Source organism: Cyprinus carpio, chromosome A15 (assembly GCF_018340385.1).
Source record: "Cyprinus carpio isolate SPL01 chromosome A15, ASM1834038v1, whole genome shotgun sequence".
Lineage (NCBI taxonomy): Eukaryota > Metazoa > Chordata > Actinopteri > Cypriniformes > Cyprinidae > Cyprinus > Cyprinus carpio.
In genome coordinates this window covers 15,539,191-15,566,726 of record NC_056586.1, presented here as the reverse complement: position 1 = coordinate 15,566,726, position 27,536 = coordinate 15,539,191, and the positions used below count along the sequence as shown (strand labels likewise).

General features: G+C 38.0%; 1 protein-coding gene across 17 annotated transcripts in view; it reads right to left on the bottom strand.

Annotated features, from left to right (window-relative positions):
• LOC109112221 (unconventional myosin-XVIIIa-like) overlaps positions 1–27,536 on the bottom strand; it is a 90,846-nt gene that overhangs the window by 46,750 nt on the left and 16,560 nt on the right. For 2 of the 17 annotated variants that reach the window (XM_042771180.1, XM_042771181.1), the window contains exons 1-16: positions 18,507–19,219; positions 15,258–15,502; positions 14,677–14,721; positions 12,243–13,457; positions 11,195–11,260; positions 10,059–10,181; positions 9,121–9,186; positions 8,162–8,249; positions 7,604–7,710; positions 6,137–6,313; positions 5,254–5,464; positions 4,475–4,617; positions 4,175–4,275; positions 3,948–4,011; positions 3,666–3,810; positions 1,281–1,295 (exon numbers count right to left, since the gene is read on the bottom strand). In XM_042771180.1, coding sequence (XP_042627114.1) covers positions 1,281–1,295; positions 3,666–3,810; positions 3,948–4,011; positions 4,175–4,275; positions 4,475–4,617; positions 5,254–5,464; positions 6,137–6,313; positions 7,604–7,710; positions 8,162–8,249; positions 9,121–9,186; positions 10,059–10,181; positions 11,195–11,260; positions 12,243–13,457; positions 14,677–14,721; positions 15,258–15,296 — 2,605 coding nt within the window. In that variant the 5' untranslated portion in view covers positions 15,297–15,502; positions 18,507–19,219. Of the gene's footprint in view, positions 1–1,280; positions 1,296–3,665; positions 3,811–3,947; positions 4,012–4,174; positions 4,276–4,474; positions 4,618–5,253; positions 5,465–6,136; positions 6,314–7,603; positions 7,711–8,161; positions 8,250–9,120; positions 9,187–10,058; positions 10,182–11,194; positions 11,261–12,242; positions 13,458–14,676; positions 14,722–15,257; positions 15,503–18,506; positions 19,220–27,536 lie in introns of those variants that run through there. The other 15 variants (XM_042771187.1, XM_042771188.1, XM_042771191.1 and 12 more) reach the window with 13 other exon arrangements.

Sequence of the window (27,536 nt, the reverse complement as noted above, 5' to 3'; positions counted from 1 at the left end):
CGGTCATGGACGAAAATGCAACTAACTGTTTGATTATGCTTTTTTAGAATATCAGCTTTGAAGGGAGGAGAAACTCTTTCCAGATATTTCGTTATTCAAATTTGTCATCCAGTCAATCACTGTGGTATTTTCATGCAAATCCATCTGTTACTTGGTAAACACTTGCCAAATTAAGCAGATGCCACGGAGAGGCTGTGTGACATGTCCTCATCCTCAAAAAATCAGGAGAAATACTATAGAAGGTAAACGAAACTACATCCCAGAGGAGATTAAATATGGATTCAGCTGAAACAAAGATGAGTTTCAAGATTACTGGTTGCTGGAACAATCAAAAAAAAACATAAGTGTAAATATGTGTCATGTTATTAATTTTGTATATGAGTGGGCATATACATCTCATGATAATATTAATATAATTATTTGCTTATATTTAAACAAATATTAAATAAAAATCTAATAGTATTTGGTTGAATACATTTTAATAAATTAGATTGTTTTGTCAGAAACTAGATTTTTTTTACAACAAGCTATTTTGATATTCAATGTAAATTTTGACAAGCACTATTGAAAACCACTGACTGTATACAGTAAAACTCTTACATTCAGAACAGTTTGTCTGATGCTGTCTGTGAGTTTTAACGTTTAATCAGCTTTTTACAATGTTTGAAAGGATTTTTAAATGTGTCTAGCGGATATTGTTCCGACTGACCTCAGAGCTAGCCACAGAGTCATACACAAGAAGAGGGACACGCAAGCTGCAGTGAAGTTGCCAGAACCAGAAGAGGTCGCAGAGAGAGAGAGAGAGAGAGAGAGAGAGAGAGAGAGAGAGAGAGAGAGAGAGAGAGAGAGAGAGAGAGGGAAAACAACGCAGGCCTCTGGTGGAATAGATGAACGCCAAAAATAAACAAGAACTGAGAGCGAATAGGCTTTTTATTTGTGTTTGCGGCTTAACAACAGAAAAGCACTGCAGAAATGAAAAGTCTACAACACGGAAAAACATCAGAGAGCCTGAGCTTTATAAGACAACAAAGTTACGATGCTCCCCTCCCTCACCCGCACATATTCCCACCAAAGTTTTATCTAAGCTTCAAGACTAAGACATTGTTATAAACCTCTGAAAGCAAAGAAGCCCAGCAGTGAAATGAAAGAAGAAAGAAAAGACGACAATAAGAATGCAAATGGAAATGTCTGGCAACTACGATAACAGCATAAAACCACACACACATACACAAATGAGGTATTTGCTTGTTGTGCTGATATATAATATTCAGGCTCTTTACCTTCATCAACCTCTGCTTTGTAACATCATGCAACATGCAAGTAGAGAAGAAGAGGTTAGAACATGACAGACATTCTTCAGTATTGTACAAACGGAACCAAAAATGCAATCGTTAGCACACAAACTCTCGCATATACAAATATTACTGGATTTCCATGCATTTTCATTTGACGTTTCAATTGCACATTAGTTGTCATTTAGTAATCTATCAATATGTGTTTTTGCAATGGCTGGCCAATGAATGAATATAATAGACTAGTAACAGACTAAATCAATTGTGATTTTTTTTTTTTAACCTTTTTAATTTGTACAACATTTTCTCCAAATATATATATATATATATATATATATATATATATATATATATATATATATATATATATATATATATATATATATATATATATATATATATATATATATATATAATAATATATAAAGATATAATAATAGTAATAATCATTCATTATTATTTTAATTTTTCAAATTGTATTTTCTTTTCAACAAACCCTTAAGAACTGAAATAACATGTACATGTTTTTTTTTTTGTTTTTTTGTTTTTTAGAAAATTGTGTAGAATAATACTGTTGGTTCCTTTATGTTGTATAATTGGTTGTGCTTATTGTGTTTATGTAAGTTGCTTTGGACAAAAACATCTGCTAAATTAATACACATAAATTATGTAAGCCTGCAGTTACTGATCTTTGTATTTGTTGGTTGTGTGCACTTCCAATTAAAAGTTTGGAGTCTTAAACAAAAAAAAAAAAATAATAATAATAATAATAAATAAATAAATAAATAAATGTCTTTACTGTCACCTTAATGCATCCTTGCTAAATAAAAGTATTTTAAAAAAAATGTTACTGACCCCACAGTTGATTGGTAGTATATATCAGACTGTTGGTCTATAAAAACTATTTTACACATTTTACAGTTATTTGCCTGTACTATGAATAAGAACAGCCTTAACCAAGGTACAGTAAACACCCAGACAAAATACAATAAGGCAGAACAACACTGCCCCCTGCTGTACGGACAAGTGACAAGACAAAGGTGTCTTTATAAACATTTAATATGCTGTCCTGAAGGTGAAATATGTTGCTAAAAAAGCTTTACCAGTTATTATGTTTGATGTCATATAATGTTAGTCTTTAGTACCAACTCAGGACACTGAAGCAGTATTAGTACCTCCTGCCAGAACTATAGCTTTCTCGCATTTGTCTGAGAGACACAGGGGAGGCATGCAGGTACAGGAAAGAGTACCAGACTACTGAGCAATTCAGTGACTGCAGTGACAATATATCAGCAACAAACTAGTATACTTACAATTAAAACGGACAGATGGCCATGTATTCAAATCCAATCCCACACACTCCTTTCCCACACCATTTAATTACTGGTTAATGATTTTTAAATAATAGATTTATAGAAATTTAATGCACAAAAAAAGAGAGCAATTTTCCATGATTTTATAAGATAAACACAAACACACACACACACACACACACACACACACGTACGTGTTGGTCCCCATAGGCTTAATGGTTTTTCTACTGTACAGACTATATTTTCTATCGCCATACACCTAAACCTACTCCTCACAGAAAACTTTCTGCATTTTTAGATTTTCAAAAAACCATTTAGTATGTTTTTAAGCCTTTTGAATTACAGGGACACAGGAAGTGTCCTCATTAACCACCTTCATATTGTAATACCTGTGTCATACCCATATTATTATACAGATCTGTGTCCTCATAAACCACCCAAACCAGTGCACACACCCACACACACACACACACACACACACACACACACACAATTTGAATATTCCCAGCAATTTCTGAGTTTCCCATGACTGTGGACCCTAGAGACAGCATGTAGACAGTACAGTTTGGAGTCTGGTGATTAAAAGGTTCATTAATACATCATCCTCTGAATGCATGATGAGGAAGTGATATCATAGACTGTGAATACGGAGCCATCCATCCTCATTAGAGCTAAAGAAACACATCTCTCTAAACTCCTCAACATCAAACTGTTTCCTGAGCTGCTTGTCTCTCCTCTGTTTGAGCTCAGTAAGCAGACAGTAAGTCGGCCTTAATTAATAAAGTCTGTTTCTGTGCTTGTCAGGCGTTTTTTTTGTTTTTTTTTGGAAGCTCTCCAGTTCTGATGTGTAAAGAGAAATCTGTCGAATGCTTCTGTGAGCTAAATTAGCAAAGAGACAGCAATGTGGAGCTTAAAAGAGAAGACTTAGAATCAAAGCAAGCTATTAAAGTTCTAAAAATGTTTTGCTAAGGGTTTATGCTGGGGTTATTGGTGACTTGGGATTGCTTGAAAGTAAATCAATGACAAACCACACTGTCTGACTGGGTTAGTATTGAATTACCTTTTGTGGCTCCCGCAGCACCAAGGTGGTATATGGCCCCAAGGATGAGCCACAAAGCTTTCTGTTCATCAGAAGAGATGCCCAGCACCTTCATAGCCGCCTGCAGTTTAGTGAACTGTTGTGATGCCTTTTGCTTGTCCTCAGACTGTGTATACACACACACACACACACACACATTTTATTTGTTGTATGCATTGCCCACTAAATTGGTAAATAATTAAATGAAAATAAAATGATTTTGGTTCTGCTGCTGGCAAACTACTCAGTCTACTCAAAACTAACCTTAGTTTGAGGCACAATCCCAAAAGCACTGTTCTCTGCAAAGTGGTTAAAATGCAACTCCGTTCTGCAGGAAAATTGAAATACAATCAAGTTATTAAATCATACAGTATTTTACAGCTTTCTTCAATAGTGCAAGGTTTTTAAAGAGCAGAAATGTTGGGTTCCAGACAAAATATCTGCAACATTCAATAGCAAAAGCACACGGCATTCAATTACTGTGAGTTTACCTGAGTGTGCTGTCTGCTCCAGCCATCATGTAATAAAAAACATTAAAAGTGGACTCAGTCTCTGGTCGTTTCACCACCCTCAGCTTCTCCAGCAGCATGGTCTACATATAAAAGAAAGAGATGAATGAATTTTTATTCATTTTTGATTATTATTATTTATTGAACTGAACATTATTTAAATAAGGGGCGTTTAAAGGTTGCAGGTTGGGTGGTTAGATGATGGGTCGCCATTTAACTACAAGCCATAAAATTAGTGCATTTTATATCATTTAGATATGACCCAGTACTACATCGACAAACCTGGATCGAGGCAGAGGCCACCTGACCAGCCTGGTCAAAATCCAACGAGACGATCTGGGAGAAGCGGCTTGCGTTATTGTTGATAGAGGTGGCACTGTTTCCAAAGGCCTCTAAGATTGTGTAGACTGCTTGCCATTTCTCAGCTGGAAGAGACACAGTAACATTTAACTAAAGGACTGAGTCTTTAACACTGACCGCACTAGGAGAGAGGATCCTGCATACGGAGATAACATCACAGACTCTTTAATGGTATAGTTGATGAGCACTGTAGTCTTCATTAGGTCATTATTGACCAAGCAGGGGCTGAGCAAGCCTTGATGACGGCTAATTATCAGAGTGCTTTAGTGGGCACCATTAGCACAGCTCTCATCTGTCACCCTCTTCACAGCGCTCACACTTTCCCCACGCTAGACAAGCACATTTCCAGTGACCGCATGACACCTCTCCCTTTACCACAGGCTGTTCAAGCTTTTCAAGCACATAGATATAATATGCAGTTAAAAATGGAAATGCACAATGATCATATTATACTGGCCAATAGTCGCAATTCAACAGTAAATTGTTTTTCTAGTCTTGGTTACAAAAGAACAGTTTTAAAAGGATGACTTATATCATGAAATTCTAATGCTTTTACACCAGATTGCACTTTTACACATTTCCATTTGAATATTATAACAACATTATAAGCTATTAGCATTTGCCAAAATTTGAGTTTATCCCTAGAAAACCTTTTTAAAAATTGCTAGGACATGAGGTTAGTATGGCTCCTGTTTCTGTACCAGTAAAGATCTTTCCAGTGCTGCCGGCGATGGACACCAGGTACTGAACTAAATGCTGGCAGTTTGTGGTCTTGCCACTGCCGCTCTTTCCCAGCAGCACGATGGACTGGTCCTGCCGTGTTGTCAAAAGGTTTCGGTAGGCAGATTGAGCCACTGCATATATATGAGGGGCCGTGTCTTCTCGTCGGCAGCCTTTGAACATGTGCATCACCTGAAACGTCAAAAAGAAAAAATAAACCAAACTAATAATCTTAATGTATTACACAGTGTTTGTTTTCTGTCAACAATGAAAACCTTAAAGCCTCAAATGTAAACCCATTAACATTCATTTTCCAATGAAGGGAAAATCAATAGCTGTTAATTTGAAAAGAAAGTTGGCGTAAACCATCTTTCCAGCACGAGTGCAATAACATTTCCACATTTATCATAGTTTCAGCTTTAGAATGCATAAAAAAAAAACACTCAACATGGCACATAATCAGCTTGATCCATAATGCAAAATCACTTAATTAGGACCGATGACCAAAAGAAATTCTCTTCTGGACTGTAATTACATTTTATGGGTAGTACTTTATCTTGCATGAAATCCAATAAAGCTCATTAGCGGCTTTCAGTTGCCCATTTCCTATTGTGTTTAACTGACGAAGGGACAGCTGTATAAAATATAGTAGCCATAATGCATTGCATTGCTGCCACAGTGAGTATCTCCGCCTGTAATTGCATACTGTCAGAATATACTGTACAATGCATTTGATGAATTAGGAGGTCATGTGAGTATTTGTTGTCTACTGTTTCATGAGTATTGCATATTGGGTTATACTATATAATAAAGAAGTAGGCATATTTGGATGCAAGAAGTGTAAAAGAAAACAAGAGCTCTCGCCTTCTCCGAGTACATGGAGGGGGCGCTGACAGGGTTGATGATCACCATGTTGGGCCCTGCGTACGTGTGGATGAGGTTTCCTCCATAGCGCTGGCGCAGGGAATGCATAACACTGGACTCATTCAGGTAGAGCAGAGCTGCCAAGTCCTCACAGCGGTCAAATGACGGCGGGTTCGCCTGGATTGAAGGGTTTAAATGTTAAAGGCTAAAGAATGCTAGAAAGCTGACTGGTGATTAATGGGAAGAGTGGAAATATGACAACAACTAAAAATAGTAAGAGGTTTGAAATTGATGTGATTCATCTACAATAGCCTCAAGACTTCATGCCAAGTCTTTAATGCAATTTAAAACTTGACAAGCTCAACTCTGGATCCAGCTTAGTTAGCAATTCCCTCATTGAACAGATGGTTCAAAAATCTGATTTGAGGTCAACCTGGAAATCATAAGCTCAGACTGTGCCAGGGATAAAGTGAGCTGAAATATTTCCCAGCATGTGTCTCATCAAGGCCTAATAGTGCAAACTCTGAAAATTCTATTAGACTTCTATGCGTGTCTATATAGGTCAATCTGTCTGTTTTAAAAAATTAGGCCAAATCCCACCTGTTTCGCTGTGATCTATATAATAGCATCATTTTCTCCCACCCTGTGCATGTCTAACCCTCACTTGGCTCTGGATTCAGGTCAGGTAGTAGCACAGTTCTGCTAAAAACCCTGTGCCAAAGCCCTGCAGACCTGAAGATTCGTTAAAAAAAATTCAGCTCTTCTGCTGTTGATTCCACATCACCACAATGAAAGGAAGATTGTTTTCTGTTGTGAATGTGCAATCTGAACTGCATGTGATGAAATGAGGAGAGACATTTGTTCCTATTCTATTTCCTAGCTGCACTCAAAAACCAGCACATCACGACTAGTGTAGCCACTTCATGAACAAAATGACTGGGACGTTTCTTCTAATGCATCACACAAAAGCACTCACAAGCAGATCTACTGTACCTTAAATCAGTCTGACAAATCATTTAATGAATCTCTTCAAAGTTAGAATCAGTTAGAATCTTTGAGAAGTCATTTTCAACTCTAAATTAAGCAAGAAATGTTTGTGTACTTAAGGTTATTATTTACTGGTTGTTCACATAGCAACATTGGTAAAGATACAAATTCTATTTTCATTTGAATTAAAACATTAAAGTCACAAAACTATGAACACATATCTGGTTCTGTCCGTCGACTGGATTTTGAGATGCAGGCATTGCACTAAAATATGGCAGCAGATGAACAAGTTTGCAAGGGCAAACTTTAAAGAGGACTAAATGATTGGAGATCACAGAGAAGTCACCAGAAGGTTCAGTTATGATGATGATTACATTTTTACGTTTACGAGGTCAAAAACGTTTTTTAACTACATTTTGAATATGAATAAAATATTATATTTGTGCATACTGAAACACATAATCAGCCTGGACAACTGACCTTCTCCACGTCATCCTCGTCCACGTCCAGTACTGTCCCATCATGCTCCAGTTTGATTTTCACTTTCCCCTCTGGTAGACTTCCAGTCTCCGTCTTCACCACAGTGGCTGTAAACAACACCAGAGAACACTATTAATGTTTTTATTTCTGATTGCACATAACATCATTGCGGAAACAAAATTAAAACAGACTTTTTACATTTCAATCGCATTAAAGCGCTCTGTTATTGTAATCGTAATCAAACTGGTATTTAGTTACAAATGGCATAAAATCTAAATTGACCCTTTTTCCTTACTTAATAAATATCCCTGGTGCTATATTGTGAGAAACAATGGTGCACAATATTCTAAAGGAGAAAATGTTTCCATGATCTTTCATCAAAATGCAATAACGTTCTCCGCCTCTGAAATGACTTTCTCTTCCACTCTAGCACAATATTCTATTTTCACATAGGAATGTGTCAAATTATGCAAGTTAAATGAATAGAAAATGCCATTTCCTGTTGTCTTCAATTTATAATAATGCTTCGAGTTCATTTTGCATGGCTTTTGTACTAACCCAGAGAGAATCCATCCTTGTGGACCAGCCACACTTTCTCTGAGCCGTACCATGCTTGCTCTGCAGCTATCTGCTCCTCTGTTTTCACCTGTGAAGGAGAAAAAAAAATCAGTCAAACTCATTATTTATGACTTTGCACAGGCCTTTTGAACAGGAGCACCACTGATACGCTTCAAATCCACTCCATGCATTGGTCCACACTTATGTGACAAGGTCTGTCACCATTTAATGACACACAAAAAATATTTTCATCCTGATCCGAGACCTCTCCTGACAGAATATCAATTAAAGAACAAAGAGGTCCCAGATCAGTCCAAAAAAAAAAAATAATAACTTGTTTCCCAATGTCTACAGTAGGAAATGAGCTTAAAATGCTGTGGGCTGTCATGCAAGATAGGGAGAGTTTAAAAGCAGGTGTAGATGAAGCCAACTCGGGCATCAAATGATGGACGGGGTCAGATTACAAGCCCGATGTTCTGGTTGTCTTGGCATGTCTGTTTCCACTGCACTCATGCTTGACTTACACACACTGGTCAGAACATGAACTCTACTGCTGTGGAGGGCTGACAGTGAGAGATAGTATATGGAGTTGTGTTCCAGTTCACAAGCTTCTGTTCTCTAGTGTTTGGTTAGTATAAGATGTTATGATTGTAGATAAACCGGTACACTCTACAAGTACAGTAGCACATGAGAAGGAAGGGTAGAAAACACTACAGAACTGTTAATAACAATCCAATGCTAATTAAATGTTAGATGAACCCATATTTATTTGCCAGATTGCCCGTTTTGCGATTTTCGAGTGTGTCTCTTAATTGTGGCTCTATGGCTGGGGTGTTGTCGATGAAATGGGATGGGTGCAAACACAACACTCCACAACACAAGGGCAAGTTTGACACGACAGGTCGAGGGTGGGATTATGCAGGTGAACTATGGTACAACACACACAGCAGAAAGCAGACCTTAGGATGGGCGGCAGCGGCATGGTCTGCCTTTAGGATTGCCATGGGATCCTCCTCCACCTGTCCCTGTGAGACGGCAGGTCGGCATGAGAGGGCAAGAGCAGCGTTAGACATCATAACACTTTATAACGTGCATCTCTCAAAACACAGTCATTTATCAATTTAAGAGCCTGCCTCAGATCCACACACAGAGCATCTAAAGCATCCTGTGAATAAAAAGTGTTATTGATCATGTGGTATATCAGTGTAAGGCACCATGGTCACCCAGAATCTCATGAAATCTGTCAAGAACAGGTCATATGTAACAAGTCAAGGTTACATTTAATCTAAAAAAAATATATATATTTTTATGAGATTTACCCATGTACGTTTTTACAGCTACATTTTTGTTAAAATCCCACATGGCATGTGTAACTATGCATATTAAATTAAAACATATTCAGTTAAAGAAACTAACATCTCTGAACATAATACGATTTATGCTAACAATAGCATGGCTAACGCAGAGAGGTGATATAAGGATATATAAAAGACACTATGTTGGTGATATGAGGTAATGCATAAATGAGGTAATGTTCAGAGCTTGAGGCGGCAAAATGAGATATTCATAAACCAAAGTCTTCACCAATTAGAGAGCACATCCACTGATATTTACTTATAAGCTGATCAGTGGGGCTGCAGAAGCAAAAAGAGTTTCATGCAGTTACAACTAACCCTGAGTCACCATGCACTGCATCAACACTGGCTTAAAATTATCATACATACACAAACAAGCAGACAATCATTATATCAAAGATATGATATAGAAACAATCGGGTTCATATATTTGCTTTAATAAAAATATAAGCATCTATTTCTAATTGATAACACAAGCACAAAAGCACATATAGCCATGTACGAGGGTGGGGGTGAGTTAGAAAGAGGAACAGAGGGCTTACACTCCAACAGGCCACACGAGCGCACACTCGGGCCAAGCCATGGAGGGGCGCAGTAGGGGAAGAGCCGTCCCCAGAGGGGCCCTGTACCTGAGACGACGCAGAGACACTGGGCACAGGTTCCAGCTAGACCAGCCAGCCAAACAATCACAGCCACAGAGACAGTGGCGGATGAGAGAGAGAGGTAAAGATGAGACATGTATCCACAGATGAAAGGACAGCAGGCACATGGAGGTGAGATGGGCAAGCCTGAACCAATGAAAACCTGTTGTCTAGATACTAAAGATGTACTGCAGCACATAGCAAAAGTTAAAAAAAGTGCATGAAATGGTGAAAAAAGGGCAAAAATGGGGTATATAGTAGAGATTTATTCATTGAATTAAAAAAGTTTAATTGGAGAGCATTGTTTGTTGAAAAATTGTATATTATATAATTAGTACTGTAGCTTCGCATTACCATTTGTTGCTAAGCTAACAATATGCTACACTAACAAACAAACATAGCATTAATAAAAAGTTGGGTAAAATAGTTTTTAAATAAGATTTGTATGATATTTTGATGAGAAAGAACATCAGGAGTAATGTCGTCTTCACTGTTGTCTTCCCCCCTTGTTTTGTTTAAAAGGAATCAGAAAAAAATAGGGGAAAACACTACACAAATAAATGAGTAATTTTAGTTTATTTCTTTTGTTTTAGGATTGCTTGTTTAAAACTTTGTCTAAAGCGAGATTTCTCGAACTGTCATCATGGTGTCTAGGTAGACTGGTTCACTAGAGTTTGGAATGAAGCCATACATTGCTTCTACAGAGACCGGGTTCATAACCATTAGATGTGAAGGCACTATGTAGTCACTCTGCTCGCATTAATGTCTTCATTAACAATGCAGTGTATTTAACCATTTCCCCATAAGTATTCAGTCAGCGTAAGTGCTGTCAAGCTCTAAGGTGCTTTATTTATAGGCCTACAGCCAGTGCAGTCAGAGCCATGTAAAACAGTCTGGATAAAGCACATGCTAGCATCAGAGAGAGAGAGAGGGAGAGGTAGAGAGAGAGAGAGAGAGAGAGAGAGAGAGAGAGAGAGAGAGAGTCAGAGGAAAAAGATGAGGAAATGAAAGACAAAAGGAAGATGGACAGGCATTACAGGTGCAGCGAAGATCCTCTCCAGCCGCCTCTGTGCTTCTTCTGTGGGACTCAGTGGCGGACTCTCCTATAGGCCAGACCACCAAGAAGAGGTAAGTCTAACTCAATGCACATAGCTTTGTTATTGAGTAATGTTATGTAGTAGCCAACATCAATTTATTCAAAAGGATAAATTGTAAAAGCTCTACACAGAACCTGATTGAATCCGAAGTCACAAATATATATGTTAGCATGCTGCATTTCCTTCCTGCAGAGCTGAGCAAGCATTTCATCTAACTGCTGCAGAGTGTGATCTTAGTAAAACACACAAACACACACCTTTTTGGACAAGGCTGGTAGAGTGGGTTTACAAATGCTCCCAGGAGAAGGTCTCCCTGCTCGAGCTGGTGGCATAAGTACGACCGTGTTCACCTTCAAATATTATGTCCAAACCACACACAAAGTCAACAAAGTAGTTGTTTAAGGGGTTGAAGTTAGTATCCATGCAACCAATCACAAATTAGTTTCTTCTGATCTGAAATGGTACAATCAAACCACTCCAAAACAAGCATCCAACACAAAACCATAAAATGTAGTGTCTATATTCTTGCAACAGTGTCCACACAGATTTATGTTGCTCCTAATCTTGTCTACTCAAAACTAATGCATAGCTCTGTGGGTCTCTGAAGTGGTTTAATCTACTAAAGGCCTTCAACTCCACCTTAATTTGCAAGATCAGCACATTAAAGTTGGTTTTCCAGTGGTGACATTCAGGAACCACAAGTCCTGGGCTAAGCTATTAAGCCCAAAGAGACTAGAAAGACAGCTCAGATCAGAGACAGAGTAAGAAGGTCTGTCTCACACTTCTGAGAGACACAAACCACTAGGATAAATGCAGAGATAATGTTTAGTAAAAATGTAAAAATTTGAGCAACTTGCTCATTTGCATACAGACTATAACGTGGAACATCTTAGTACTAGTGGTATACGCTGTTCACATTAGTGCACTCCTCACACAGTTAAGTGAACTACAGCAATCCATGCAGCCAAGTAATCAGCAGGATCAATACCTCTGGTTTCTTCATAGGCATCTGTTTATTGGTGGGAATGAACCCTGAAGGAGGGGCAAATGGATCTGTTTTGGGGGCTGGGGAGTTAAGGGTGTAGGATTTACCAGCAGCAGTTGGAGCAGAGGTAGCAGCTGCTTTAGGAACAGGAGCTGTAGAACTGGGGATAACAGGTAATGTTTTGGGATCTGGAATAGGACCTGGGGGTGGAGAAACGATAGGAGCTGTTGGAACAAATCCAGCAGGAGTCACAGGAGAAGGTTTTGAAGCAGGAATAAAGCCTGCTGGAGGGGAAAGAGTAGATGGTTTTGAGGTGGGTTTCGGTGTAGGAACAAATCCAGATGGAGGAGAGAGTGGGTTGGATTTTGGGGTTGGGATGAATCCTACTGGTGGTGAAACAGGAGACTTGGGAGTCGTCAGGGTAGTAGCAGATGCTGAAGTCTGTTGCTCTTGTTTTGGAGTCTGGGAGGCCTCTACTTTCAGCACAGTTTTATCTTGTGCTGGTCCAGAAATTTCCTTCTCTTGAGATTTCTCTACAGGTTTCACACCCTCTTTTTCAGGAGGCTCATCCTTGCGGACGCGTGGACGGGATTCCCTGGTCCTGCCTCGCGTCATCAAACTAGTCAGTCCAGCAGAGATATCATCCCTTTCCTCCTTCTTTATGAAATCATGTTTGAAGGAGAACACAGGCACCTTCACAACTTTTGGTACAGATGCTGGTTCAGGTTTTGGTGGTTCTAAAGCTGGTTTAGATGGTTCTGGGGACATGGCTGCAGGGGTTGTTGCCATGTCTTCTTCAGCAGGAACTACCCTCCTAACCACTCTGCGTACCACTTTTATCACCTTCTTATGGGTCCCACCCTTTAAGTCCTCTGTGAGCTCTGGTTGACTAGCACTATCAGTAGTCTTAACACTGCCATTGAGGGCACCATTCACTTTGCTTTCTCCATTCATTAAAGGTTCAGGACTCAAGGGAGCTTGGGGAGGTTCTGGGCTTTTGAAGCGCTCCTGCACCTTGGGAACTTCAGAGAACTTTCTGGTCGCCATCTTGTCTCTGTTGGGTGAGGGGCTTTTGACTCTCCTGAACTGTGGCTGGGACTTAACCTCTGTGGGTGTGTCCTCAACAGGCTGAGGACTCTTGGCACACAGTAGGCCTCTGCCAGGCTCCAGGTTGGGCACTGACTGGGAGCGGCTACTCAGGCTACCATCACTGTCAGACTACTCAGCCAGCAGATACGGTAGATGTAGATTGTCAGTGAGAAAAGGTAGAAAGATATTTAATCATTGTGAAGAGATTGCTAAATCAATACATAGCACTTTAATAGTAAACGCTGAAAATATTGCATCTTATCACTAAAGGACAAAGCAAAGCAAAACCATTTGGCTACCAAACTCAATGAACTAAGGTGAAAGGGAAGTACAATACTAGTTTCTGTTGACAAATTATACAGAAGCTTTGTATGCAGGAGAGAACCAAGATAGCAGAGGAGGTGAACTATTGCATAAAAAAAAACTTTAGTGACTTTTTGCACTTAAAGTTTCTGCATGAAGCACATCTCAAAGCATGCATTTGCACACTCAGACTGAAAGTACGCCCCGTCTTACTCCCTACCACGCTGCCTCTTGACTCCTACACACATATCCAGTAGATTCTGTTAGTAGATTATGAGCTGCACCAAACAAACAATGTTTATCTGTCAGCAGGTTTTGCACAAAGCTCACTGACACCCAAGTTGTTTAAACTACAATAAAAATACCCTACTTTTTAAAGAAATCTTGCCTCTTTAATTTGCAACAAATGCCTATTACTAAAATTATAGATTCCCAAAAATATCCACTCTAACACTTCAAATCATGCTGAGATACAGAGTCAGAATTTGATTGAGGTGTTTTACTGATATTAAGTAAGTTTGTTTATCCAGCCTCTTGACTTAACCACCGACCTCCCGCTTAGACAAAGCACAGCTGGTGATGTGCAACAGCTGCACATCAATCAACAGAACAACAAAGAATCGAACAAACGGTCCATCTTCAAGCCAAGATAACACCATTTAGAGGCAAATTACTATGCAGCAGGTGAGAAAGTGAGAAATCAATTGTCCATATGCATTAAATAAATGATGTTTTCATAAATCTACTGGGAAATAATTGGCTATTCTTAAATACTCATTCTCAGAGTGGCATAACGTTGAAGCAGCTACTGAAATGGGCTTCCTGTGACAACAATTCTGCATCCTGTGTGAAACATGTGGACTTGGAGCTAACAGCATATTATTCTGAAAATAATAAATGAAAATATCTAACTAAAGACAAATAGACAGAGTGCTTTTCGATTTGCATTTCTTCTTGTTTTATAAGTGCATCTCTTCTCTGTGAGAGCATTATAAAAGAGCTGTAATACTTAATTTGTTAGTATGAAGAATATCTGGACACTTACATTGTCTTTTGAACTCTTAGGGATTGGCTTGTTGTCTTCTTTGATCTATAAAGGTCCATGTAAAATAATATTAGCATTTGATTTAGGACAATAAGTATATGCTGAGGCTGTTATGTATCCAATGCATTTCATGCAGGACATGTTTAACGAGCAAGTTACACAGAAAAATATATAAATTTTGTAACCCAATAAAGCACCAATTTACAGTGCTTGTGATTTCTAATTCTACATTTTAAGCAGTAGCATCAGATTACCGCAGTGTTTAAGCCAGTGGCAGCTTTTCAAAATGTAATCAAAAAAGCTATGGCAGAGAGCTGGAGAACTGCAGTCTCCAATGAAGTTGAAACAAACTGGTCATATTCACACAGTGATTTGTGTTTTCCATGTGCCCTGAACACATACACACACACACACATGCCCTGAACGGAGCTGTTAGCAGCTGTGTGTCCATGAACCGTGCACACAGCGCCCCAGTGCATTGCTACAGATAGATGTAAAAGTGAAAGCATTGATGCATTTTCATGCACACCACCTAACTGATGTCACACAGTGCAGAAAGATGAGAATGGAGAATCACTTTCCTTTTGCTCCCAGAAGGAAAAGCGTGATGAAAATGCCATGCTGGCAATGCTGCTGTCATGGGCTGGGCCGGGTAAGGGTTTGATGAGGAAGGGAGGGCAGGATGAAAAGATGAGTGACAGATGAAGGGGCCAGCAGACAAGAGGCTGGCACAATGGATGCTGGTCTTCACAGTTATGTTATGTGAGGTCACAAACTTCAGGTAAACAAGACCCACAGTGCTGGAAAGAAGAGGAGGTTCTTGGCTCTGTTGGGTAGAAAGAAGTGATTAAACAGTGGGATTTGCTCCAAGTTGCATATTAAGGGAATTTATCTAATCATGACATGATCCTAAAATCAAGTTAAACTTGTTGACATATTAGATCAAGAGACATATGACAGACCTATGGGAGGGTCAAAAAGGGCTCATTCTACAGCTGCAGTCTGACTTCTATAAAACTAAAGCATTTTGAATAAAAATATTCCTATTTATTAAGAAAACAAATAAATAAAAACACAAAACTTTATGAGTGGTATGATCCATTGTGACTATGCCACAATCCTAGTGCCCTCTTAGGAACAAATAAAAAATTTTCTGCTAATTCACATTTTCGTGTATATTTATAAAAGGTGCATCATGGTTGAAAATGCACAATCATGAAAAGAATCTACGCACAAATCATATGGACTATTTATGATACTTTTTTCCCCCTTCTGGAACCTTGAAAGCATGGTCACTTTTATTTTTCAAACTTTTACACAAGTTTGGGATGACATGAGTAAGAATTAAATTCCTTTTTAAAAAAAAAAAAAAAAAAAAAAGGACAACTACCAGAGAGCTTTTGTTTGTAAACACAAATAATTTTCACCTCATTATCACGCTACCACATTGCATGGCATCAGCTGCAAGGATTACTCTGGGATCCCCTACTAGACCTGTCTGGTGTGGCTTCCATGCTCTCCTTTATCCCCATCTCTAGATCCCACCCTGAACTCCCCTAACACCACCACTGACCCTTCACCAGGCCTTCCAGCCAACAGACACACTGCAGCTATATAAAGTTACCCATGGCGTGCTTATCTGTTAAGAGAGCTCTGTAATATTGACAGCACAGACCTTCTATAAGAGTTACCACATAGGCATTAAGCGGCCCACATCACTTTAGGCCAGCTGTGCAAACAACAGTAACAATCCAATCAGTAACAAAACCAGAAACAACTGATAACTTGCTAACAAAAAAGGAAAACAAAAAATATTATCATCAAATATGACCGTAATTATGTAGCTTGTGATAAAAGCAGAAACCAAAGAATTTACATTCCCTGAAATATTCTATTCTCAAATCTGCCAATAATAATAATAATAATAATAATAATAATAATAATAATAATAACAACAGCAAGATTTCAATACGTAAAATCACAGAAATACTGATAATTTGTATATTCATTGTATATTCATCTGCTAGATAATTACTGAAAAACCAAAACAATGCAAATGGCCCTCCTTTTCCTCCAACGGGAAGCAAATGCAACTGGACATACATTTGTAGAATGTGACATTAATATTGTTAATAGGATAAAATACATTATTTGTCCAAGGCTACACATAGCTTATATAAGTGATCAAAACAGAAATAAAAGAACTGAACAGCTTTCTTGAGGATACATGATTATACAGTAGCCAATTTATGAAGATTAAATCAGGGTTCATACAGAAACTGCAAAATGAAATTCCAGGATTTTCAATGACTTTTCAAGCACTACTTTTTTGGTTTTCAAGGACTAAGATCAAAGATCTTACTTATCAGACTATGTTGTTATCATCTTTCAAATTCTAACAAACTAATAAAATTAAATGGCACAAATAAAGTGCAGCGCAAAAGCATGCAATGACTGTGGCAACTTTAACATTTGAAAGAATATTATGGCAAAGTCATCGCTTTCCTTATTCAAACTGATTTTTTTTTTTCATGAATATGATTGACCTGATTGAAAGCTGTATCATACACTTGGGAAATAATGAGCTATATCACCACTTATCAACACTAGGGTGTGAGACAATACACTTAGCTCACGAGATATACACATACTTGGTTCACTAGAATGAGACAATATTTTAATACTATTTTTAAGATTTTTTTTTTATGACAAAATATTTGTCTTTTAATCACACAAATCAAAACAATGCAGTTGTATTTTTAAATATTTTAACTAATCTAGGGCTGTAACTAATAATTGTTTTGGTAATCAAGCAATCGACTGATTATTTTGACAATTGTATTTATATCTGACGTGCTGCATCATTAATTTTGCATAAAAAGATTGTTTTATCGAGGGAAAAAATAACATATATTTCATATATACTGCCCTTTAAAAATTCAAGTACTTTTCAAGTACCTTCACAAAAATATTGCTGTTTTCAAGGGTTTTCCAGGACTTCAATTTCAAAAAGTCTAATTCAATACCTCAAGCACTTCAAGCACCTTGTACGAACCCTGTTAAATGCAATTCAACCAACAAAACTGAATTCATTTCCTGAACTGAATTATAGTTCAACTGACAAAATGAAGAAACATATTACCGAAACAAATCCACGCCAGTATAGACAATTTAGCTGAACAAAAGAGACATACAAAGATATAAATGAACAGCTGACAATTTATGACCACATCAATAAAAGCTGCAGCAGACAGACTGCGAAGCATATGATCCAATGACTGTATACACAAAATAACCTCCTGACTTCATCTATCAAATACTCCACACTCACTGAATAGAAGAATAGCTCAAAAGCATTTAAAAATAGCCACAAAAGTCCAAAAATGAGGCCCATTTGAAACATTCATCTCAAGAGTAAAATAAATGAGACACCTGAAATGGCACTACCTTTCTCCACAAGAGCAAACCAACTCAAACAAAAGCTTCTATTGAGCATGACAGCCTTGAGTACTTAACCTCAGAAATGCCAATCCAGCGCACCATTCCAATCTCAAAATACCATATTACAGAGCACAATCCAAACATTAAAGTATGAAAGAAAAAAAAAACTTAATTGAATTCACCTTTTCAAGCGAAACTTGCTGGATTTATCATTAGCACTGGTTGACCCGGTCATTGCTCCCAGTGTGCCATCACACTCAAGCCTAAAAATAGGTGACAGAGCAGGCCTGAGTCCAGACCGCAGCAGTGCTCTGAGCCCACAGACTCCTCCACAGGTCTAGATCAACAGCTCCCTCATCCAGAAGCATGAGTAACGTCTGCTGCCTTACCTGAGATCCTCTGCGGCAGCTCCGGACAGTTCACGTAGCTCACAGTGCAGCCGAGTGCCGACCAAAGCGCCAAGACTCGTGTATGTGTGTGTTCGAGACAGAGACAGTCCAGAGATTCAGAAGACCCACGTCAGACTAACCGGCAGCCCTAGTTCTCAGAGGTGCAAAGTGATAGGCTATTCCTGACTCTGCTCTGTCAGAGGAGGGAGACAGCTGTCATGGTAGAGGGTCGGGAAGAGGCTAAAAATAAAACCTCAAGTACCACCGCTGCAATACTCCTGCTTTCTCCCCACCCCCAAAAATGTAGGCCAGGCGATGGACAGATCCACAGTTGCTTCTCCTGCTCAGCTGCTCCAGTGCAAAAGTTGGTCCAGTGCAGACGTGCACATGTAAGGGTGTCTGCTGGTTACAAAGAACAGTACGCAGGCTGTGCCGAAGCTTTCAAACTTTAAACGACGGTGCAAACTTTGTTGTTGTGGGATGTGGATGCGCTGGATAAGCGTTTATCCTCAGTGAGATACAGAGGTGTAGGGTGGAAAGGGGAAACAGAGGAGAAAAACAGAAGTGCTGAGAGAGACGGTTGAGGAAATGACGCAAGGCCTAGGCACTTCCTACACAGAGTGAATTCAAAAACACAGAGCACACTGGAAATGAAAGCTGGTGTGGCTCACACCTAACGAACACGACTGACTCTAATAAGGACTCACCCTTATGTCGCTCCAAACCCCTATGACTTTCTCTTTTCTGTGAAAACAAAAAAGGTGGATTTTTGAAGAATATCTTCCATTGTTTTACATATAAAGCCAGTGAATGGAGACTAGGGCTGTCTAACTGACCAAAAGTAATCCATGAGGTTTACAAGTTTGGGGCTAACAATGATGCATAAAATTGATCAAGTGTGACACTAAAGACTTTTACATCATTACAAAAATATATTTCAAACAAACTCTCGTTGTTGTTTTTTTTCTTGAAAAACAATGCACAATGGTTTGCACAAAATATTACACAACACAATGGTTTTGAACACTGATAATAATTAGAAATGTAAATCAGCATGTTTTCTGAAGGATCACGTGACACTGAAAACTGAAGTAATGTCTGCTGAACATTCAACCTAATACTGCATACCACGAGGACTTTTGGGGTGTTTTGTAAACCTCAGCCTCAGTCCCCATTCAGTATTATTATTTAGTCAAAATAATATTATAATTATAGGATTATAGGATCATTTTCATAATAATCACCTTTTGTGTTCCACAAAATGATGCCATGCAAGTTTAGAATGACATCAGGGTAAGTACATGACAGAAGTATTAAAATATTTATTTAGAGTGAGTGCTAAAGTGCACTGGATTAAGCTGTATTAACCCTGTCATTTATCGTTCTGATATTCTTTTCATGTGCATTTGTCAGAGTAAGATGAAAATCTAAAACAAAATAAGACCTTTCTTACTTAAGCAACAGGAAACTGCAGTGCACAGCTGAGCTCAGACTGTTCTACACTGTCCATGGTCTTAGCCAAGAATCACTGCCAAAATCAATCACTTCTGCTGCGTGCCAATGAGCCAACTACGTCCTTAAAGTATGTTCTCTTCTGGTGAGGAAAAAGTACACACTTTTGAGTGTGTAGTTGCGGATTAGGCAAGCTTTGGGACATACTATCATGTCATACAATTTGTTATGATTTAGTATACTATTTTGTTTGTGTGGTTGAGGATTAGGAAGTTTTTGTGACATACGTGGGTCTTTATGTGGAGAACTCTGCTCATATTTTTTGCATTATGATGCTTTTAAAAGTTAATGTCCAAACGGATGTTTATAAAGGTTCACATTGTTGTTGCACATGAAATATAGCACAGATGATATTATTTTTTTTACCAGGTTAAATGTTGATTATTAATAACTTAAAACCCTTTATCTAAACCTCTCTACTTTAAAGTCGGTCATGCACATCTGCCATGTTTTTAGTTTTTAACGCTTTTTATTCGTGTTTGTAGTTCTGAACTAAATCCTTCGGCATGGGCAATATTAGCCATTAGAGTGTGCACGCATCCACACTTCAAAAATCGACCTGAAATAGTAGACCATCCGGGGACTTCTGGAATTATCTTTTCAACATACTATGCTTTGGGCCACACTTATTCTAATATTTCTATAATACTTATTCTCAGATACTATTTAGGATGGATAATATGAACACTGGGACGCAGGGTTCCTCTATGAAGAGAGGAGGGGAAGTGTCTTTTCATGACTGTAATACCATAACCTGCCACCAGGAGGTTTGTGTTTTACGTCTCCATGTATCGACATTCACTCTTACAAGCACAAGAGAGCGCTGTAGCCCTTCTTAAAAGTGGCCTGAAGCTATCAGTGGCCAACACACTGTCAAGGGAGGCTGATTGTTTTCACCTCTTCCTCTTGTGCACTTTTCACTCCCACTATCATTTTTCAGATGGTGCAGGTGTCCCGCATACAGAAATCACCCTGCAGGAGGTGGAGGTGGTGATAGTCCAGGCTCTGCAGATGGTGCCGGTACAGGCCTGTGGCGGCTTGGGGTGTGGTGCGAGGAGTCTATGCTGCAGCACGTCCTGAAGAGGACACAGCGCACCCACCCGTGTCTGTGTGGATTAAAAGACCACTATGGTGACATGCATGTCTGTGTGGGAGAACACGATAAGGGGGAGGGAGAAACAGACTGAAGCTGAGCTGACACTGCAGTGGGATTGGAGAGAGAAACGGCATTTGGATTGGGGAGGAATGTGAGCTATGAGGCTGTCAGCTGGGGATAATGAGAAGAGTATGCAACACAGAACAGCCAGGAACAAACGAGAACACTCTCACCTCTGCCCCTGTACAACTCGGACCCTTGACTCTATTGTGCTGCCTGTCCAAACCAGAGATTCCACAGTATACAATTAATATTATATTAATATTATCCTTGTAATGTTACTTGGACCACAACTACTGAGATTGTTTTAATGTAAAATGATATGAAGTGCTGAAATGCATTTCCATTTTTCATCAAGGTCTATATTGCTTATATCTATGTATTAAATATGAAAAATAAAACATTTTCCACAGAAATATTAAGCAGCACAACTGTTTTGAACAATGATAATAAAACATGTTTCTTGGTGCTCAGCATTTTAGAGGGATTTTGTGACACTGAAGACTGGAGTAACGGCTGCTGAAAATTCAGCTTTGCCATCACAGGAATAAATAACATTATAAAAAATATATTCAAATACAAAACAGTTTTCTTTTTCTATTCATAATATTTCACCATATTACTGTTTTAACTGTAATTCTGATTTAAAAAAAAAAAAATACAGCCTTCATGAGCCTAAGAGACAAAACATCTGAAAGTTTAAGCAGTAGCAAATATATAGTACTTAATAATCTTAATCATTTACATTAGAACACAGGAAGAGTTATAAATGTTTCATATCAGGCCCGTTTCTGATAACACTGTGTAAACACTGAAAAGAACCTTGATTGGAATGCAACACTTTGATTCCTGCGATGCAAAAAAATGGACAAATTTGCCGTATTTAAACAAAAAAAACTGACATGTGGAGTTAAGATATTCTAATTACAGTTTATTCATCAGCCTTGTGGTTAAAGAGTTTGACCCTTAACCCTAAGGTTGTGGGTTTGAGTCTCAGGCCAGCAATACCAAGACTGAGGTGCCCTTTTATCCAAAGCGACTTACAAATGAGAAGAACAATAGAAGCAATCAGACGAACGAGAGAGCAACAGTATACAAATGCTGTGACAAGTCTCAGTTAGTCTAGCACAGTACACATAGCTAGGCTTTTTTTATAGAATAGAATAGAATAGAATAGAATAGAATAGAAATAGAGCAAGTATAAGTTCGTCAGGTGCTGGCGAAAAAGATGTGTCTTTAGACGTTTTTTGAAAATGGCCAAAGACTCAGCTGTTCAAACTGAGATAGGAAGGTCATTCCACCAGCTGGGCAGAGTCCAGGAAAAGGTCCGTGAGAGTGATTTTGTGCCTCTTTGGGATAGCAGCACAAGGCGTCGTTCACTTGCAGGATGCAAGATCTGGAGGGCACATAAGTTTGAACTAGCGAGTTTAGGAATATTGGCGCAGTGCCAGTTGTTGACTTGTAGGCAAACATCAGTACCTTGAATTTGATGCGAGCAGCTACTGGTAGCCAGTGTAAACTGATGAAGAGAGGATTAATGTGTGCTTTTTATGGCTCGTTAAAGACCACTCTCGCTGCTGCATTCTGGATCAGTTGCAGAGGCTTGGTAGTACATGCGGGAAGGCCCGTCAAGAAAGCATTACAATAGTCCAGTCTGGAGAGAACTAGAGCTTGGACAAGGAGTTGTGCAGCTTGCATGTCATTTTCCTCTTGGCGTCAAGGGGTTTTGGTTCATGTCTTTAAGGGCACAAACTTGCTCTGGTTTTCTCTGAAGTCCCACACTAGTCATTCCCAGGACCCTGGAAATCCAGAGTGAATCCAGACGCAAGATAAAAGCCAAGATGGATGTATTCTGGGGTATACTGCTGGTCTCACTGACATTTTTATAGCTTTTTATAACTTATAGGTCATGCTTTATGGTACATTATTTGCTAAATAGCTAACAAACAAATTTCCATAAAGAGCCCTGATAGATTTAAATGGCCAACAATTTAAGTCAAAATTAATTGATTTAATTCTCATCTTTAGTACAGAGAGTGATGTCTACAAGTCATGAGAATCAATTTTACTGTATAATCTCGCAATTATAGTGCCACTACTAAAAACCACAAAAGCGGGTTACGGTCCCCACACACAGCTGCACACAAAATCTCCACCACACCCAGACAAATTCTCTATATCATAAATGCGAATCGTCATCTTGTCTCCAGAAACAGAGATAAATGCATTAAATCACAGCCCAGACTACACATAATCCCCTCAACACATCAACATGCAAAAACAAATCATGATCATGGAAAGGCAAGACCATAAAAAAAATGATGTGGTGGCCAGTCCAGAGGGTGTGACACTGTTTACAGAGCTCAGCCGAGTTTGTCAAAGGCGCTTACATCAACCTGAGTCATGCACAAGCTGATTACAGCCAGAAATATCTCTGTAAACCAAGATCAGTAAAACCCCTCTGTGGGCACACAGCAGTGATAGGTTACCGAGTGGAGGAAAAAAAGGTAGACTAAGAAGGAAAATGTAGCTAAAAATGATGAATAATGTATGAGGAGAAAGTACCTGCCGCACCATCGGTCCATGAAAAGAGAAGAAAGACTGCATGTACAGATGATGAGAGCATCTAAGAGCCAAGTCTAGAGATGGAAAACACACATACTGGAAGAATCAATGCCAACATTGGCCTCATTTTCCCCAATCATTACTGCTAGACATCCTCATTACCAAAAGAATCCTAGAGGATGTGACCTCAACACTGGGTAGCAAGGTCTTCTCTTTAACTGTTCCAGCAACTGCAAACTGAAATTTGACCTCAGATGGGAGAAAAACAATACAGCTGGCACAGATAATGATAATTGACATGTTAACACAGACACCTTTTCCATTAAACTTCATGTAAAGATATTGAGTCATTTTCTTTCCTTATATCGCCACAAACAGAGTTGAATGAACAGTTGTACTTTATGGATGCTGTAAAATGTACAATTCACAAAAACAAAGCTACATGACTGAAGCAATGTCGGTTTCCCAGCATACGGTTTCCTGGTACATTAAGAAAACCCCATGGCATGCAGATGGGAGCGCAATATAATTAGTGACCTGATCAGTCACAAAAAAAAAGAAGAAAAAAAAACCAGAGCTGTGACCATTTAAATCATGTTGTTCATTAAAAATTAAATTAAATTAAATTAAATTTGAAAAACCGAAAGTAAAAACACAAAACATCAAATCATTAAAAAAAAAAAAAAAAAAAAAGTCAAACCAAACCAAAATAACCAGCAGCTATTAAAGCAGCACAGCACTCCAAGATACATTCTAAACACTACACACATTAATATAGGTTACAGAGCTATAACCAAGGATACTACATTACTCCAAACCTAAGCATGCAGTAAATGGAGTGGAAGCTGAGTATGAGGAAACTGTTGGACGAGTGTTAACAGGTTTAACCACACCTCATTGAGCCAGTCATGTCTTGGCTCTGCTCAAGGGTACTGGCTGGAACATCTGGGTCACTGTTACACACAGACCCTCCTTCTCCATCACAGGATGTGATTCAATTCATTTACAAAAACCTGTCATCAGCAGCTAAATAAAGCAGTTAATCATTCCCATTTATCTGATGTTGCTATCATTTTGACATGAAATAAGACAGATAAGAGGAAATGATTATAGAATAAACTTTAGATGTTAAAATATGTTCCAAAAACTCACAAAACAAAAACTGTGATGCTTCAATGCACATTACTTTTCAAAAATCTAGGGTCAATACGATTTGTTAAAATTCATAATTTAGCAAGGATACTTTAAATTGATCAAAAGTGACAATAAAGACTTTTACATTATTACAAAATATTTTTATTTTAAATAAATGCTGTTCTTTCAAAGAATCCTTAAAAATTATCAAGGTTACCACAAAAATATTAAGCCGCATACATTATAAAACAACAAATATGAAGTGTTAGTAATAATAATAATAATAATAATTAAAAAAAAACTAAATTTTGCTTAAAATGTAAAGGCAGTTATGTATATCACACAAAGTCCCATTTATAAAAAAATTAAAAAATATGCTTAATTAACTGACTTTTACATCGTAATTTTACTGAAAGTCAAAATATATTATTTTAATATTATCTTGAAAATATAGACTTTTTATTAGAACTATTAGAATCATGTTATATACATATAAAGAGTATCTAACGTTTTCAATTCAATTCAAATTTATTTGTATAGTGCTTTTCTTTTTAAATAGTTATAACTAAATATGGTTGTCCTCCGTTATGGGTGTGTCAAAGGCAGTATGACTGCAATATAACTTAATTATAATATAGTTGCAATATAACTAATTGTGTGTCTATGCCTATGATGAGTGCCAGACTCCTTTCCTGTGCACTACATTAAACACAGGCTGTGTAAAGTGTGGATTTGGTGATAAAGAGCAGATCTGTTCAGGGTTGCTTGATTTTGCTGAAGTAGAGCGTGGTTACCAAGCCAGCACCAGAAGCGTCTAGGCCTGCATGGCAAGCCTCTTTATAGCCACAATCAGCATTTGTTTAGCAGCCAGGCTAATTCTGTGCATCTGTGTTAATCTTTATGGAATGCAGGGGAAATACGGCTGCATTTACACAACTCAAGGAATTTAGCTGGTCCTTCACCCCTGCACCGGGTTGAAGGTCAGGAATGAATTAAATGGCCATGAGCGCATCAGGGACCAATCAAAGCATGGGTGGGTTCTGCCTGCAATGGGTTCACTTGAGTACCAAACACTGTATCAAACTGACAGCCCATCGGCTGGAAACATATTGAAATTGTGATATTACATAAACGCCTCTGAACCAGTGGTTCCTCTTGAAGCATGTCAGCACATGTGAATTCCAGCTCAAGAGCTCTTGTCCACTTGAAAAAGAGTTCTTCTGTTCTAGGAAAGAATCTTCCCAATGTTTTGAATAATAAAGAATTATTGTATCACAATGTTTATATGGATCATTGTCGAAAGAGCAATTCCACTACTCTGATTGTTTATGGAAGAGCTTTTGTTTTGAATGTGCCCTCCGATGAATAAAGACTATTTGAACTGTTTTGGCTGGACTTAAAATGTCAGGCTGCTGAATTGGCACTGGGTTCAAAATGACGACACTGCTTTTTGAAGCCAGGGACAGTTCCGCTCTGAAGCTAAACCACACCACAGTGCCCTGTGCCTGGAGCCCACTGCATTCTGGGACAGCTCAGCTGCACTTAGCTGTGGTTACAGTAATAGAGTGAGACACTGCAGAACTCTACATTGAGGTCTACCAGCTAGAACCACACATATACAGAGATATTATTTTAATAACAATAATACCAATAATAATAATAATAATAATAATAATAATAATAATAATAATAATAATAAATCCATATTTATTTATTTATTTTCTAAAAAATAAATAATTTTAATGACATTTTATGTGTATTTACAAATATAGTATATATTAAAATATTATATATTTAATAATAATAATAATAATAATAATGTCTATATATATATATATATATATATACACACTGTAATAATAATAATAATAATAATACACAATATTCACCAATAAAATTAAACTAATACAATAAGCAACCTTTTTTTCATTCTATTTGGATAAAATAATCTGAAAATGAATAAATGAAAATGTAAAAACATTATATTATCATATTGTGTGTTATATTATATTATATATATTATATTATATTATATATATATATATTATATTATATTATATTATATTATATCATATTATATAATATTATATCACATCATATTATATCACATCATATTATATCATATTATATTATATTATATTTAAGAGGTTTCTTTTCTTAAGGTCTTTGCTTCCATTGTGTTTTCTAATCAAGAGAGTCTGACTCTGGCACTTTCAGATGATTGTTTGTATTTCCTGTGCAATTTTGTGCTGGAAGCTTGAGAGGAAATTACACCGAATGTAACAGCATACAAACAACCAGTGGCTAACCAAAATGTATGGCTCATCATCTCCATTTCCCTTAACCCAGGAACAAGCATCCTCTGCACTGATCTGCAAGGACCTTTGGACACACACCCATCTAAACTCATTCATAAAGAACAAAGCCACAATTTCCATCATAATTGCATTTCGCCACCACGTGGCCACCAACCGTCTACTTATTTCTGTGAATAGGCTCTGATGAAAAGGATGCCTTTATCACACGGCTGCCACATTATCATGCAGAGAACACAAAACTCTATTAAAGAGAAGGAGCCTTGCGTCATCGTCAGCATGGCAGAAGCTCTGCTCTTTAATCCCTCAGTGAGATGACACACGGTCTCCTTTCTCGCTCAATGACAG